General features: G+C 38.2%; 1 protein-coding gene across 1 annotated transcript in view; it reads left to right on the top strand.

The window, feature by feature from the left end:
- Nucleotides 1-13,666, top strand: part of TPH2 (tryptophan hydroxylase 2) — a 47,139-nt gene extending 33,473 nt beyond the window's left edge. The window contains exons 9-11 of the mRNA XM_010003079.1: nucleotides 7,340-7,435; nucleotides 13,269-13,402; nucleotides 13,492-13,666. Of these exons, the coding sequence (XP_010001381.1) occupies nucleotides 7,340-7,435; nucleotides 13,269-13,402; nucleotides 13,492-13,666 (405 nt within the window). The remainder of the gene's footprint in view (nucleotides 1-7,339; nucleotides 7,436-13,268; nucleotides 13,403-13,491) is intronic.
- The last annotated feature ends 2,827 nt before the right edge of the window (nucleotides 13,667-16,493 follow it).

Here is a 16,493-nt window from a genome sequence, read left to right as displayed (position 1 = left end):
CTTGCAGCCTGGGAATTGTGAAGGAATATGGTGGATCAAGTTACATCAGGTAGCATAGACTGGAGAGTGCGGTTGGACAGCTGTGGCATGTTTACTCAGCTTACTTTTTAAGTTTTCTTCTCAGCTTGACTTTCAGAGGACCCCATCTCCTGGATTCCCAGCTAACATGTTGAAAGACCTGGCTGTGCAGGTCTTGGCCTGTTAAGTTAACTGTGTGAAATCTGTAGATGGCTGAAATTTGAAGCAACAGCTTGCTAAATAAATCAGCAAATACTCACTTCAGCTACCACAGGGAGAGCTGAACATGAATCCACATTACATGTTGTAAAGTAAAGTGGAAAGGGAATGGCTCATTATTGCACATCATTTATTCTTAATAACTCCATATGAAATTAATAAACCTTAAAACCCCAGGTTTTGGAAGTTGTTCAAGATAAGAGTCAAATGATAGGGAAGGGAAAATAGGATGGGTGAAGCATTAGGGCTTCAATGCCTTATGTTTAACAAATGATCTAAGCAGCAGTTCATAGTTTTGATGGTCTCATCTCCTTAGCTTCATATTAAGCTTCAGCGCTATTAGTTAATTACACTGAAAAAAGCAGGAGTTCTTTCCCTGACAGTGTTGAGCAAGTAGAGGCACGTGTGCTTTTGTGGGATTGATTTTTGCATAATCTATGTAACCACTAGCTTTGCTGCCTTTCCAGGAAACACCAGCCTCTGACACACAAATGCTTTCTGCTCAAGTGTTGAGCTTCCTGATTCTGCAGCTCCAAGGATCTCCAAAGTTTTCAACTGAGATAAAATGAGAGGGGTGGACAGACATCATTTTTGTGCAGAGCAAGCATAAATTCAGATTATATTCAGGAGTATTTCAAACATAGAGTGGGATATCCAGTGGTTCCAACTCTGTGGGAACTAACTTCTTTTGGATTTTCAGACGGAGAAAGATCCCAGAAGTGCTTCATCCTCCATTCTCTCTGCTCACTCTTTAGAGTAGTTGGAGGGCCTCCTTTTTGTGAGAATGGACTGCAGAATGATGCGTGCTCTCAAGAAACACCAAAGTGTTAGTAGGAATGACCTCCAGATCTTATTCTTGAAAATAGATTACATGGGCAAGGTAGGCACCTGCCACACACTTGGTCTTGTCTTGGCTGGGCTCCCCAGTGTTGGAGGCATAGGGTTAACTCCATACTGGTACCGCTGTAGCGTTTTGTTGCTTGAGCTACCTTTTCTGCTTCCTTAAAAACTCAGGGTGAGAATTTTAATTTGATTACCATTATGAATTTTTCTCCAGAAACTGCTGAAGAAGGAAACATGTAATTTCAAAGTATTCACCAGGGGTTAAGCCCCACTGGGCTTACTAGAGTGCGTGCCTTTTCTGAGCATGCCAAGCCTCTGCCTTAGAAGAATTTGCATGTGTTATGGCTGTCAACAGAAATGTGAAGGCTGGTGTGCTTCTATCCCCAAGTGCTCTAATGAGTGGCACCACATCTACTAAAAACTTCAGTTTATAAAGACATTGTTCCAAGCATTCACCCTTAGTGAAAGATCTGAATGCAAAGTAGCCTGATGAGAGGAAAAGGAGAATATTGTTAAATATATACAATTTGAAATCCCCAAAGGAAACTCAATTTCAATGAGCCTAAGTACATTTCAAAGTGGCAGACTAAACAAAATACTGCAAGAAGGTAACTGAAAAATTAAACTTTGTTTTCTTATTTAGAAATGCTGTTAACTGTGAATAGGGTCACTGCCTTTGTTGGAGGTAGACAAATAATCTATAATGGAAGACTTAGCCATTGACTTGTACTTCTTTTCTGCTTTTGATCTATTCACAAGCTCATCATGAGATTCATTTGTTGTTCAAAAATCTCCCTGCATTTCTACTCAATGATGCTCCTACATGAATAGCTGTCAAACAGCTGGTATTGCTTCATGGTTGGACTCCAACATTGGGCTGTAGTGGCTAGTTGCCTGGGTTACCTGTGTTCTATCTTTCTGTTTCTTGTAGTGTAGTAGTCTTGAAACTACTCGATATACTGTGAATTTTGAATAATTCAGTCAAATGTGAAATGCCAGCTGTTTTTTGGGGGGGTTTTTTTGGTGACTATTGATATCTCAGAGACTGAAAAATAAGTGACTATTCACAAATTTATTTGTACCAGCTCTAGAGGAAGAAAGCAAGCACAAATGGAGTCATTGATATTTCTAAAAAAGTATTTGCTTGCAATATGAGCAACTTTTACAGGAGGAAAGAAAACACCTTTACTTCATTAATTCCTAGAATTAGTTTCTAACAATGGATTTTTAAAAAGTCTTTCAGTTGTATATAACTACCTTCTTAAAAGATAATTACAACTATATGAGAGATTTACTCTCTAGGTGAATAATTTTGGAGCTAAAATATCAAAGGTTTCCTCCTCTTCCACAGAAAAAGGGATTAATATTTTCATATTGTGAGCATATCACCCACATCTGAATTAAGAGTGGGCCATTCAGGTAACCTTTGAAATACTAAATCCAGCAAAAAGAATGGGAACATGTTTTCTTAAAGAGATTTATTTGGCACTGGTCTTTCAAGTACCTACACACATTAGTAGTTGTATTGTCTTTATGCAATGAATGTTATATATCTAAATATATATGTGTATATATATATATAAAGTGATTGATTGTGCTGCTACGTGTCTGCCTGGGGCTGTAGCTCCACCCCATGAACAGTTCCTGTAGTGGTTAATATTCCTTTCCATGTAGCATTCATCCAGTTACTCAATCCTTCCTTCTTCCCACTTACAACAGGGAGTGCAATTGAATTGGCTCCTGACATGGCTGGTGTTCTCAGGACTCATTTTGGCAACACCTTTAATAGTACTTTTAGAGAACAGATAAAATATCTTGTTATACATCATGCTGAAAATAGCTAAGTGAACAGAAATATAGGTCTTCAAGCTATTCCATAAGAAAACTAGGTGAAGTGGAATGGCTTGAAAGGTCTTTTATGGACAAGTCAGGTTTTGAAGTACTGACTCCATGACACTAGCACCCAACACCCTGCACAAGCTCTTTGCACAGGTCCCAGAAGTGAGATTCCCAAACGCAAAATCATGTGATATGAGGAGTGATCTTTCAAAGTCATGGAAACCAGCCAGTTGAGGAGAGTTGAGCTTATCAGACCTTTTCCCTGCCTTTGAAAATTTATAAACACACTTGAATAATGCGTTGGGTTTTTTGTTTGGTTGTTTTGTGTTGTTTGGGTTTTTTTTAATTAGCTGTCGTAACTGTCACCAATTTTTTTCTCTTTCTTTTTGGTCTGGTTTATAATGCAGGACAGTGTCTGAACATGAAGAAGAGACATTGTGTTTATCCTGGAGAACAGGCTTTTAGTTTTCCAGGTCTGGATCTGTTCTGTGTCTTTTCTGTCAATAATAGGACAAATGATTTGACTCTTAAAATTGCTCACCTACAGGGCCAGACCAGCTACCCCAGTATCTTATCTCTGACATGGGCAAATTGCAGACATCTGGAGGAGACAGTGTAGGTCTAAAGCCATATGTTGGTGATACTTGCCTGGAATCCACCTTTAGTTGCCAAAGATTATTGATTCAGGGACTCTGAAGGAAGAGATCTGCTATCTTAGTATTCAATAACCCTTAACAGGATTTTCTTTCATGGATCTATTTCATGATATTTGAACTCATGAAGACAGGGTTTCAAGAGGATGACTGTACATTATCTTTCATATACTTCAGTTAAATAAGAGAAATAAAATAATATCCCACACTGTTTCATGCTCCTGGCCATCCTGTTTATTACAGTGATGTCTATTGTCTTTAAAAAATATTTTTAGTCTTTCATTTTTCCCTTTCTTTCTTAATCTTATTTTGCTGGTTTGGCTAACAGAGCAGCATTTTAGTGGAAGGCTATTTAAGAAATGTAGAATTTATATAACGTGGAAGGGAACCTTTCCTACTTCAAGAACCTGCCTATAGGTTGTATAGCAAATCCACATTTCACCCCAAAGAAGAGGTGGAGCTGGAAGTAAAGGGAGATGACAGGACATGGCTGCAGCTTGTAGAGGAGCCACATGTCTGGGGCTGTGGGCTGGAGACTCTGCCAATGCCAGGTCCAAGATTTGAAACCAGAACATGAGAGCCTGTGTGCCCTCATTTGTGCTTACATTCACCAGCCTACACTTAAAAACACTGTAATAACCAGATACTCACTTTCACGTAAGGCTTTTAAAAAATGTTCATCTCAACAGCTATTTCATCCTTCCGTCATTCCCACTGCAGTGTAGTTATCCTGTACCTAACAGAGCATCACAGGCAGTGGAGTTTACCATACAAAAAGAGCGTGTATTTATGCGTTTGGTCTGTAAAAACTGTATCTGTGTGGTTAAAATTTAAGCTTCTTATCAGTATGCTCTGATGTTTGTGCACTGGAGAGCACAGCTTGCTCAAGCCTTGCTCAAGCTGCCTTTGCCTGTAAGTGGGGGGCTGGGGGGAGCCGTGTGTTGCCGCCTCGTGATCTGAAGGTGGCAGCATTGGGTGAGCTATCCATCTCACTGGCTCAGCCAAGCAGAGCGCTCTTCAATACAGAGGCTGTAGTAGCTGTATAAGGCAAATTTATCAAAAAATCAGCTTTTCATTCGAAAGAATTTTCTTACTGCTATAGTTTAATACCACAAGTTAGCAGTGTGCAGACATGTTGTTAGCGTCTGGTCATTTTTTATGCATTTTGTTTCAGTTAGTTACACTGAGAGTGCAGGTCTTATCAATACTGAAGATAGTTTCTCATCAGCAAGTGTTGGCTCATAAATCTGACTCCCTTTTATAATGATGCTGCTGATAATATTTTAATATTAATAATTTTTCAATTTAAGTAAGAAAAGCTCCCTCTTTGTGTGCTGCCTATCCATCAAGGAGGAAGTGAAATTGAGGTCTCCCTCTGTCCTGTGAACATCCTACCCCTGAGCATCAGGGATTGCTCTCTCCTGTGCCAATGTTAGCTCTCTGCATTCTGCCCCTTCCTTCCCTGTGAGTGCACATTCCCTCTCTCCACTGGCATTATAGATTGCCAGGTGGGCATTCTCCTGGCAGCTGCATAACATAGGTTTGTTCCTCCTCTACATGGGGAAGAAATACAGTAAAGGTGTCCTACGTGTGGGGACAAAGTCATGCTTGCTCTTACAGAGCAGACAAACAGTAGACCCCCTCTTTTTAGCTGGAGTTGGTCTTAAGGATGAATATGATGGTGCGATTCCTTGGTTTTTGTTTGTTTTTGTGGTTTGTTTTTTTTTTGGTTTTTTTTTGGAGCCCAGCACTGCTGTGTATCTGTAAGGAGGTTCATATTCAGAGCAGAAGACCTACTACCAGATGGGTTATTTTAAGAGAGTTGAGGGGGAGGGGGCAAATTCAAATATGTCAGTGGAATTTGAGAGTGAAGTTGAGTGGTTCATTGTTACAGTAGAGAGCAAGAACACAACCAGGACTGTAGCCCTCTAAAGGTTTTGCTGACAAAATATTTAGGGACGGAAGCTAAGTTTGTACTCTTCTTGACTGTAAGTCTCAGCTTCACTCAACTCCTACAGTGATACCTTTGTCATTTTGTGTATGTGACTGTTCCTGAGATGTCTCTTTTTGAAACCAGTTGTCTTGGCCTCCCTTTCATGGTAACATCAGCTCATTGCATCCAATGAAAAATTTTATACCAGCTTGGCTTATGCAAGTCAGTAGCAAAACCAGAAGTGGAACTTTGACAATGTTATCCTTTCACCTCTCCTTGTGGGTATCCTTGCCTTTCATTGCTGTCATGGAATCTGACTGAAGACATTTGAAGTCACTGCAACCTTTCCTTCTTCCCAGCTGACTTAGCAGGTTTGGATCAGACACAAGGCTCATGTTTTTATTCCTTTTTATTACACCCTTCTACATAGTGCTATGCTGCATGAATCACCAGCTCTACAGGAACTTTTATGTGAGGCAGAGAAATGAATCATTTCTCAATTTCTAAACATTTGTTGAATTTAAAAGAGCTGTTAATTTCTGCTCTTTTGCATTTAGTATGATACTCAGCCTGGAAGTGAGGTAGTTTAAGGACAAAATTAATAGAAAAAAATGTATTGTTAGGCTCCATTCTCAAGTTATTCAGAAAATCTAAAGATTTAGTACTGAATACTGGTTTGCTTCTTATCCTATATTTGTATTTCCTGCAAAGACATTACAGTTCTTAGGTTCAGTGGAGTTACATCTTTTTGCACAAAACCTGAAATTGTCAGATAATGTAATAAACACAGATATAGGATGTGTGTGTACAAATATATGAAGCGTCTTTGTATAAGTTAGAAATCAACTTCCTAAAGCCCTCAAATGTAGAAATAGTTACTAGCTTAATCTCATCTGCTTGATCTAACATCAAAAAGGAACCTTGATGTTTCCTAACAAAACCAAACTAAGTGGCATCAGCAGAAGTGACTGCCTTCTTTTGCATTTATTGGACAGTGGGCTGTCTGTGCTTCCCATGGCCTTCCTAAGATTTTGACTTTGTTGTGGGCGGGGGTACAGCAAAGTTAGCTACACTGTTGTTATGTTGATTTAAAACATCTTTTTCATGGCTTCTCCTCAGTTTTACAGCCCAGATATATAACTTATTGAATGTAGAGCAAAAAGAAGAATTGTACTGGATTGGTCAAGTGAACTCATTCAACTGACTGTAATTGTCTTTCTGTGTTTTAAGAAGCCAAATGGTATATTAGTTATTTATGATATAGTAAAATCTCGTGAAGACCGAGGTCTCGGCTCAAGAAGGCTCTCAAGAACATACATATAAGTAAGTTCATACATATAAGTAAACTCAAGACACCACGTAAATACATGTCAGACTTTTCAGTGGCATCAGCTTGTGCTTACAACTGAGTGCTCTGAACTAGATCTTGGAGATCTTCAGAGGGTCCTAGACAGGCAGACCAACTACCTTGCAGAATTTTATTTCAAGGCACCTCATTTATTTCAGAAGGTTTCAAAAATATCAGCAGATTACTGTCAGTGCCTTTGATACCTAAATGATCTTGCTTGTCTGTTCCTAACTGGCCATTCCTTTGAACTGCTTGGATGCCCAGAACAAAGGCAGAATCTGACATTTTTGTGCAAAGCCCCCTTACTGCAGAACATGAGATTTAAAGTACTTAGAGCAGGAATAATATACTTTATCTGAATTTATATTAAAGACATGAAATTCTGAAAAATTGGGACAATCAAGTGAATATGATACCAATTGTAATTGCTGAACTGCCTGTTTGCAACTATGCTAATATGTATCTTGATATCTGTATATTTTACAGTGCTATTTTTTTACAATTGAATTTGGCCTTTGCAAGCAAGAAGGACAACTACGTGCTTATGGGGCAGGACTTCTGTCTTCTATTGGTGAATTAAAGGTATGTGACCTGAAAGCAGAATCAACTTTTTAATCTTAAAATAATAGTTGAAGGTAAATATTTTGAGTTTCAAATAACAGTTAAAGTTCTTAAGACAAAAAGCTTACTTTTAAGATGTGATATTGCTCTAAAAGTTTGAAGTATCAGCTTGCACTTGAAGCATGAAATGGATTTGTAAGGCCTGAAGTACCAAAGCAACTATTAACTACAAAACTGATTTCTGTTTGAATTTGCATTTCTTGTATAAAGAGGCTCATAGGTTCTAACAGGTAAGGGTGCCTTGGGCTCTGAAAGCTTCATGTAGAAGAGTACTATGTATTTTTAATACACATCAAAAAATGTTTTGAAACCAGGCCCAATTCTGTTTTAAGTAATCCAGTGTATTGCATTGGATTGTTATTGATATTAAGATAACATTTTCTAAGGTACTCATTTAGTAGATCAATTGTACTTAAAATTAAGTAGTGCATAATAACTCAGGCGAGGTTGAAATGTGTGGCTGTTTGACAGTACATAGAGCCCTGTTCTTATAAAGGTGAAAGTATTTAACCTTGCACAGTGTGAGCAGTTGTAGTGGATCATTTATTGCCTCTTTTTATAACCAAAAAACCCCCACAGGGAATAAGCAAAAGATATTTTTTCACAAGTGCAGTATTTTGGGACATAACATCTCTCTGTTGGGAAGATGGGAGGGAAGGGGAAGGAGAGAGAGTACTGTCTCCTGGGACCCAAACGAGTGCTTGGTGGCTTCTCAGGTAAACTTCTCAGGTAAACAACAGGGTTTTTAAAAAGCATATACAGAATAGTATTTACAAACTGTTTTGCAATGTATCTGCTGTTTGTTTGTGGTTAAACACCTTCCCACCTTCCTGGGCTGGGTTTCAGTAAACTACGTGGCAATTTAATAGAAGTATCTCAGTCTCTTTTGCTGTTTGTTTCACCTGCAACTGAGAATATTCATGGTGAAGCTCATAAGTCAAATTGCTGTTCTTTTATTACAAGAAAAAAGGTTGAAGAAAATCGCCTTCTCCAGTATTTTTTCTTTGATTGTATTACAGTTGCTCTAAGTTCAACACATACTTCAGCCACAGAAGCATTCTGTATCAGCCTGGCAATATATTATGCCCACAGTGCAAAGATAGTTAAATGCAAAGAGATGAGTTAAATGCCAACATGCCCGTTTTTTTCTTATGGCTTAATGTTCAATATTGAACCCCAAATTCTGTGCAGGATTCTGCAGAGAATCAGGCCTTTTATTTAAACAAATATTTATGGTCATTAGGTGATGACCCTGAAAATGCCTATCACATAATTTGCAAAACCTAAGGGCATACAGGCAAGGAAATGAATAGTCAAGAACATAATAAATCTTTTACCCTCAATGTCATAAACAAACACATTATTCTTGTCAAGTGTGCATATTTTGCTACTACACTTTTGTGGTCACAAATCTATGTTATTCGCTCAGCAATAGTCTCAGAGTATAAACGCAAAGAATAATCCTTATGAAAAGCAACAGTAAAAATTAAATAATGTGCACATTAATGGACTGTACTGATCTGCTTCAAAGGTGCAGCCACACATATATCATCATAATTTTGCCATAAATCAAGACTATTATATACTTTTCTATCACACTACGTATATATTTCATAGGTGTGAAGCCAGAAGGGACTCTTAGATCGTTTGGTTTGACCTCTTGTGTATCATAAGCTGTTAAATTTCACCAATTCTTGTATATACCGAGAATAGGGACTTAAGTTAGAGGTTTCAGTTATTGAGAGACAAAGCATTTGTCTGCTGCAGGCACAGAACAGCACCATTTCACAGATAGCCATAGTCTCCATGAAGGAACTGTTAAGGTGAAAAATGTCTTGCAAGTCCTTGTGGGACTGTGCTCCAGGGTAGAAAAGAAAGTAAAAGGTAGGGGAAAAAAAATTGCAAAACACTAGTAAGTTTTCTGCTAATTCGACCATGGGAGAACCTGTTTCTAGACCAGAAACCTGGCAGTGAAGAGGCTTCTTGTCAACAAGATAAATCAGGCTGGTGCAGGCTGTGCACCTCATGACAGTGATGCACAGCCTTGCATCAAGAAAAACTAGAGAAATGTGGATATGTAGGATTCCCTTTAAGATTCCTCCCCCCCCCCCAGTATTTAGGCTTTGAATTCTGGATACTGAAACGTGCTACTCCTGATGTGCATGCTATGGAAACGTCAAGCAAAAAAAATAATAATAATAAAAAAAAAATTAAAAAAAAAAAAAAATTAAAAAAAAAAAAAAATTAAAAAAAAAAAAAAATTAAAAAAAAAAAAAAATTAAAAAAAAAAAAAAATTAAAAAAAAAAAAAAATTAAAACCACAACAAAATAAAGAGAGCAGATGAAAAAAGAAGCCTGGGGGAAAATGAATAAACAGTAAGTAGTTATAAAATGTTCTGCCTAATACAGTAAAGTTAACTCTAGCTAACACTATTACACAGTATATATTGTGGGCTTAGAGATAAGGCAGAAATAATGTACATTTCAATTATTAAAACTATTTGTAAAAGGCAGCCCAAATGTCTTGGCAATTTTAATCCATTTACTTTGTATGATGCTCTCTTGAACCCTTTCATTAAAGGAGTCTCTTATCAACTCCATTTGGCTGCAGATCAAGTCTTGTATCTCTGTAATATGCTTCCATATATTTAGGAGAGATAGACTTTGAATCTTTCTGTATAGATCTTTTAGGTTAAATACAGTATCCAGTCATGGTTTTATTTTAATTGTAGTTTATATTAAGAAGAAGCAAGATTGGCCTTTTTAACCAAAAAGATTCCAACACAAATTTTGGTTCTGTTTTCCAAAGGGACAAAGATGATGGAGAAAACAAGTCCTGGATCTCAGATGCTAATTTTAGTGCTTTTTAAAAATGAAGAGTCTTTTCCAATATAGAAAATTATACTGATAACATAAAAAAATCCTGGTAAAATGAGGTTGCAAATCTGAAAGTGTCCTATGTTGTAGGTAAGCTGAAAAGCATTTGAGAACAGGTTTTCCAAGACTCCGTGTTCTCCCACAGAACAACAAGGCTATAAATTATGGCACATGGGCAAGTCCTCACTTCTTTTTTTTTTCCTCTGTGAAGCTAAAAAGCTCCGAGTTGCATTATTACACTAGTATTTTTTTAATACTCAAAGGAGAAATTTAAAGACCCAGCTCTTTTTCTCATGTGTCAGTGGTAGTGGCCACTAAGGAAATGATTCAGGAATGCTCAGTGTATATGCTTGGTGGTATCTAAAGTGCCCCAGTATATCTGACCAGCTCTCCAGCTGCCGCTCCAGAAACATTTAAGTCTTCTTTAGATCCTGTGCTGTATCTTCCATCCTTGTGCAGAAACATTAGACATCCTAAGCGCTAGGGAGCTGTGGTAAGGTACCTCAGTCACTCTTTCAACCCTTGATCTACCAGGGAGTAGAGGCATTTCTTATGCTTATTTCCAAAATGGGTAGTTGTCTAATTCTTCAGCTGTCCACTTGTCTGATACTGCTGCTTTTCCTGGGAATCTGTGATTTGGAAGTTTTGTTGCTTGAACATTCCCAGACTGCAATCCTAAATCAGTTACCTCCTAACTTAGAAGGCATGTCTGAATTCTTTACTGTCTGCTTCCAAGTTGTGTGTTTCATGGTGTCTGGACATCCCAATCTCCTCAGAGTTGCTTTGTGAAGCAGCAGCTCTCCTCATGTGTAAACTAAACTAGGATCCAGAAGGTAGGAGTAATTTCATTTAGATAATCTGAGGAGAATAACCAGAAAGGCTTTCTCAGAAAATATCCACTGTGGTAAAAAATTAGTTTTTGCTTCCCTTCGGGCTCTCCACTTCTATAAAATTAGGGCCCAGTGATTATAGCAGCTGTTCAAGATCTAGGAGCCACGATGGCTTCAATCCCAAGGAGCAGGCTTTGTCCAGCAGGGACTGTGGGTGGAGGAGAAGAGGGCAATGCTGTCACCCTTTGCATTGAAGCTGTCACAGGGCAGAAGAGAATCTATGAGCCCAAAGTGGTCATTACAGATTCGTTTCCTAAGAAAATGTGGCCAGTATCATTCTTGATTCCCTGCACAAGGCTTCACTAAATACTCTCAGAGATTTAAAACTTTGTGCTTTAGACATTTGAGGCATCAGATCTCACCTGAAAGTACAAAGGCACCTTAAGAGGGGGTCTTTTTATCTATAGTTAAACTCCTGGAGAGCCCATTATAATTCCCAGTCAAGAAAAACAAATTGATTTTGATAAGAGTTAAATGCCTAAATCTACATGCTCTCAACGACATCATGGCTCTGCAAGGGGAAAGTGACAACAGGTATATAGATAGGGGCCAAATAAGGTGAGCCTGTTCCTGCAGTCCATTTAGAAGAGGATGCTGTTTAAGAGATACTGTTTTAAACTTTTGGTTTCAAAGCTGTTCAACTGATGGCTGGCTAGGAACAGCAAACCTTGTGAGAAGGAAAAGATATATGTACTAAAGAAAGTTAACTCCCTGACATCTTAAGATTCCATGCATTAATTTTTCATGTATTTATTTTTGGAGAGAGAGAAGGTGGGAGGAAGAAGTTCTTGTTCTAGCTTTATGTCCTGTTATTGGGAGACTGCAAGTTGAGAGCTAGCGTGATACTTTCAGAGCTTTTTGCAGGAATTTAGGAATGAGCATAAGCAAGAGCTCAGATAAAAGGTGTGGTGAATGCCTTGAGGTTAATATCTTGCTCTGCTATAAAGAAATGTCCATGCAGAAAGGAAGTAAAGAAATAAGAGGCACCTTCATACCTTAGGGATCTGCTCCCTCCCTGTCATTTCTCTATACTTTTCATGCACATCTTCACTATGGATAGATATTAGGGGACTAAAGAAGATTGAAAGTTGACCTACATATCCTCTCCTTGCTTACCTTGTGCTTCTGTACAGAGTACTGAGAATGAAAATACGTGTGCTCCAAAAGTTAAGGTAGATCCAAAAGCTAACAAAGGTATTCAAGTGGGAAGGGGAGCTGGAAAAAGATTGTCTTGGAAAATGTTTCAATACCTGATATTCAGTATTGAAACCTGTGTGTCCTTTCTAGTGGCTTGTGCCACTCATGTGAAGAGAAAGGCTGATAAGGAATCTCTTCTCTGGGTTAGCAGCATTTGATGCTTCATCTGCCCATTGTCTGCTCTGTACTTATCTATGCCTCTTTAGTTAGCTACTTTTTTCCTTGGAATACTAGATGGAGCACTATTGCTCAGGTGTACAGTGCAGAAGCATAATGCATTTAATCAGCACACAATAAATAGGCAGTTTTTTACTGGATTTCAGATACATAGCTTCACTCTTAAACTCACTGTCAGGAAAACAGTGTATGATTTTGGCCTGAAAATGTAAAGCAGAGATTATATGAATGGTCAGACTAAATTCATCCACCAAGAAGATGATAGATTCTGCCAGTTAAATGACATTTTTGGGACATACATATTTGTAGTTGTACAGCTAATTTTTTCAGGAAAATTCATTTGATGACTTTCCTATTTCCAGCTGAAGATTTAGGTCTGTATGGCTACATGGCAGGTGCATTTCTAATATTGTCTTTATTATATTAATAATTATTTTTTGGGAAAAAAAATTACTCTAATAAGAAGAACTTTTTTAGGTAACAAATTATTTATTCTGTTCAAACTAAAAAGCCTCTACAAGGAAGGCAAGAGAGTCTTGCTAACTAATGGGAAGCATACAGCACAGCAATATAAAGGCTGTTTATATTAAAAGTTTTATAGATACACTGTTGTATCAAATGTGGTTTAACAGATGCTGTGGTGTATTTTGCAGCATGCTCTCTCTGACAAGGCCAAAGTGAAAACATTCGATCCAAAGACAACCTGCTTGCAAGAATGTCTTATCACTACTTTCCAGGAAGCTTACTTTGTTTCAGAAAGTTTTGAAGAAGCCAAAGAAAAGATGAGGTAAATAATTTCCCTTGACTCAAAAATCTAATTTTCTCTTCTTTTGCAGTCAAAAAGGAAAATATGTTAATTTTCTTTTTTTCTTTCAGGGACTTTGCCAAATCAATCAATCGCCCCTTCTCTGTGTATTTCAATCCATATACTCAAAGCATTGAGATTCTGAAGGATACCAGGAGTATAGAAAATGTTGTCCAGGACCTCCGCAGTGATCTAAACACCGTATGTGATGCTTTAAGCAAAATGAACCGATATTTAGGGATTTGATATGTGTGGCACTGTGATTTGCTGTCAGCTGCTTTTTCTGTAGCCAGTCTAGTAATATCATGTGATAATGGCTAATCTCTCAAACCCATCAAGTTTCCCTTTACAGCTTGGCCTCTGGCTTGAATCATTGTGTAGCTCTGTCTAATTGTAAGGTGCAGACAAACCAAGGCAATGCTAATTTGTAAACGCAACATGGAATGTGGCAGAATATAATCATCAATTCCTCAACACAATGTCATGTACAAGTACACCATTAAAAACTTTCCTGGCAACGATTTGGTTTCCATAAGATGATTCACTTCAGCGTATAAGAAATGGTGTTGCTGATTTCATTAAGTCTGAGTTTGGTTCTTTATATTCCCTTTCCTCCCATAAGAATCCAGAAAAAAGTTATTTGCAACATTTTAATTTTCTCTGTAAGAGAATATGTATTTCTTTCTACGGTAGGGATAGCAATGTTTTGCCCATAGATCTGTAGCAGAACTGAGTGTCCCTTGTGACTGAACCATATGATTTATATAGCAATGCTGAGATCAGAAAGGCTATGTATCAGTACTGAAAGGTCTATGGAGATTATAAGGACTCACAACTGGCAAATGTTCAACTTGGTGGAGTAGTTGCAACCCAATGAATAAGCTAACACCGTGGACATTTGATGTAGAAAGGTAGTTCTAGTTCATGCATGTGTTACCCATGACAGTCCTGAGTATATCTCTTTTGTGAGGACTATCTGGGAATAAGAGAGGAAGTGCTCGTGTTAATTCTGAGTTGTTAGACGTGAACATAAAGCCCTTCTGCATCATTGTGTGCCTTACACGTTCCCTTCTCCTTTGACTATAGTCCTCTTGCATTTCATGCATTATTTGCCTGTCCTTGTTATGCCACATTCAACCTTGATATGGTCATGCATGACTGGCTCTACCCTGTATCAGTACCAGCACATATAAAAGGGTGAATATGGAAGTTGTTATTTAATTATAGCCAAGACAGTTATCAGTGAGTAGATTACCTATGGGGTGATTAAATCACAGAGACACCCAGGCTGCCTAGATTGTACCAAATGGATGCAGGTAATGCCAGAGTTAATAAACTGTAAGTTAGTGAGCTCTGACAGAAGTACATGCTCTGTCTGGGGATCACAATGCAGAAATATTTGAGCTGGTTCTTATCTGGAAGCGATAATTATGCATGTCCTTCCTTTATCTGGGCTATTCTATTCTTCCATTAGCCAAGTTAATGGAGAGTTGAGTATATTGTATGGACCCTTCTTAATGGGAACCACATGGCTTATGCAGATCATGTCAGTATAGGTGAAAGTGTCACAGCATGTCACATAGATGGAAAATAGGTATCTAGTTAAGCTGCTCTCCCAGCTGAAAGAGTCATGGAGATAATCTTAAGTGTTGCTAGGAGTTTTAGCATAAAAAGAGCACCACTTGATAGTACCAGCATATCCTTAGATAAGAAGCAATCTATAAGGGTAATTTTCACAGAGAAATCTGCCACCTCCTCAAAGATAACGATGAGATAACAGGAAACACTCTTCCCCCCACCCCAAATAGTCTCTGTTGCATTCTAATGGTGCTGTTAATAGCGTGTGGAAAATCTAGTTTGAGATTTAACTGTGACTGCCATTGGTACAAATGAAGAGCTATCAAATTATCCCATGGGGATTAGCATGCTGGAGGAGTTTTTTTATCTTCCTGATATTAGTACTGACTCTGTTAGCTAAACACTGCAGTATCTGACCCTCTCCTTCTTCAGAAACACACGTATCTTTATGTACATGGATACCTGCCAGCTGAAACTGTTCTTCTGAGAATTCAATAGGACTGGTTTATTTTTGGGAATATTCAAACATGCTGATTGTTAAGATATCTCTCATTCTTATACAACTGGAGACTCTCTTTTCACAAGGAGTCACATGGAAAAGACAGGGGGTAACGGGAACAACTTACTCCTGGGGAGATTCCGATTGGATTCCAGAAGAAAATTTTTCACGATGAGAACAGTTAGGCATTGAAATAATCTCCCAAGGGAAGTAGTGGATTCCCCTCCATTGGACAGTTTTAAGACTCAGCAATCTCATTTAAACTATATTTTTATTACCTAGAAAGGCTGAACCAGATGATCCTTGAAGTCCCTTCTAATCTGGAATGTGATGATTCTGTGACTTATCACTAGGCATCACTGGCAACCTTGGCATGGAAGTTTCTTCCTCTTTCTTCCCATGGAATCTGAAGAACCTCTCATACTGTACTGAGTTTTGCTTTAACTGAAAAAAATCATTTTGGAAGGAATAGTAGTTCTTAGTTCCAGAATGGACAAAGTATTGTTGCTTGCTTAAGTAAAATAAAGCCACAACGAATAATAAAGATCCAAAGCTTACAAAGTTACTGAGGCTTTTCCTTTGAATCAGAATTTTGCAGGAAAGTTTTAAATATTTATAATATCTGGATTGGCTTTAAACTGGAAGAAGGTAGATTGGGAAGAAATCTTTCACTGCGAGGGTGGTGAGACACTGGAGCAGATTGCCCAGGGAAGTTGTGGATGCCTCATCCCTGGAATGTTTTAGCCAAGGTTGGATGGGGTTTGAGCAGCCTGGTCTAGTGGGAGGTGTCCCTGCCCATGCAGGGGGGTTGGAACTAGATGATCTTTAAGGTTCCTTCCAACCCAAGACCTTCTAGGATTCTGTGATGGTTTATTCTTGTCCTTTCTGAATAGCTTAAAAAGGATTCCACGGAAGTCAAACAATAGAAACGTATCTTTCTTTGTTTTGTGCTGTTAGCAAGAAAATCTTATTATGGATTATGGAGAAACCCTGGAA

Source organism: Chaetura pelagica, unplaced genomic scaffold, assembly GCF_000747805.2.
Source record: "Chaetura pelagica isolate M959 unplaced genomic scaffold, ChaPel_1.0 scaffold288, whole genome shotgun sequence".
Lineage (NCBI taxonomy): Eukaryota > Metazoa > Chordata > Aves > Apodiformes > Apodidae > Chaetura > Chaetura pelagica.
Note: the sequence above shows the minus strand (reverse complement) of the source record. Positions and strands in the feature narration are given on the sequence as shown.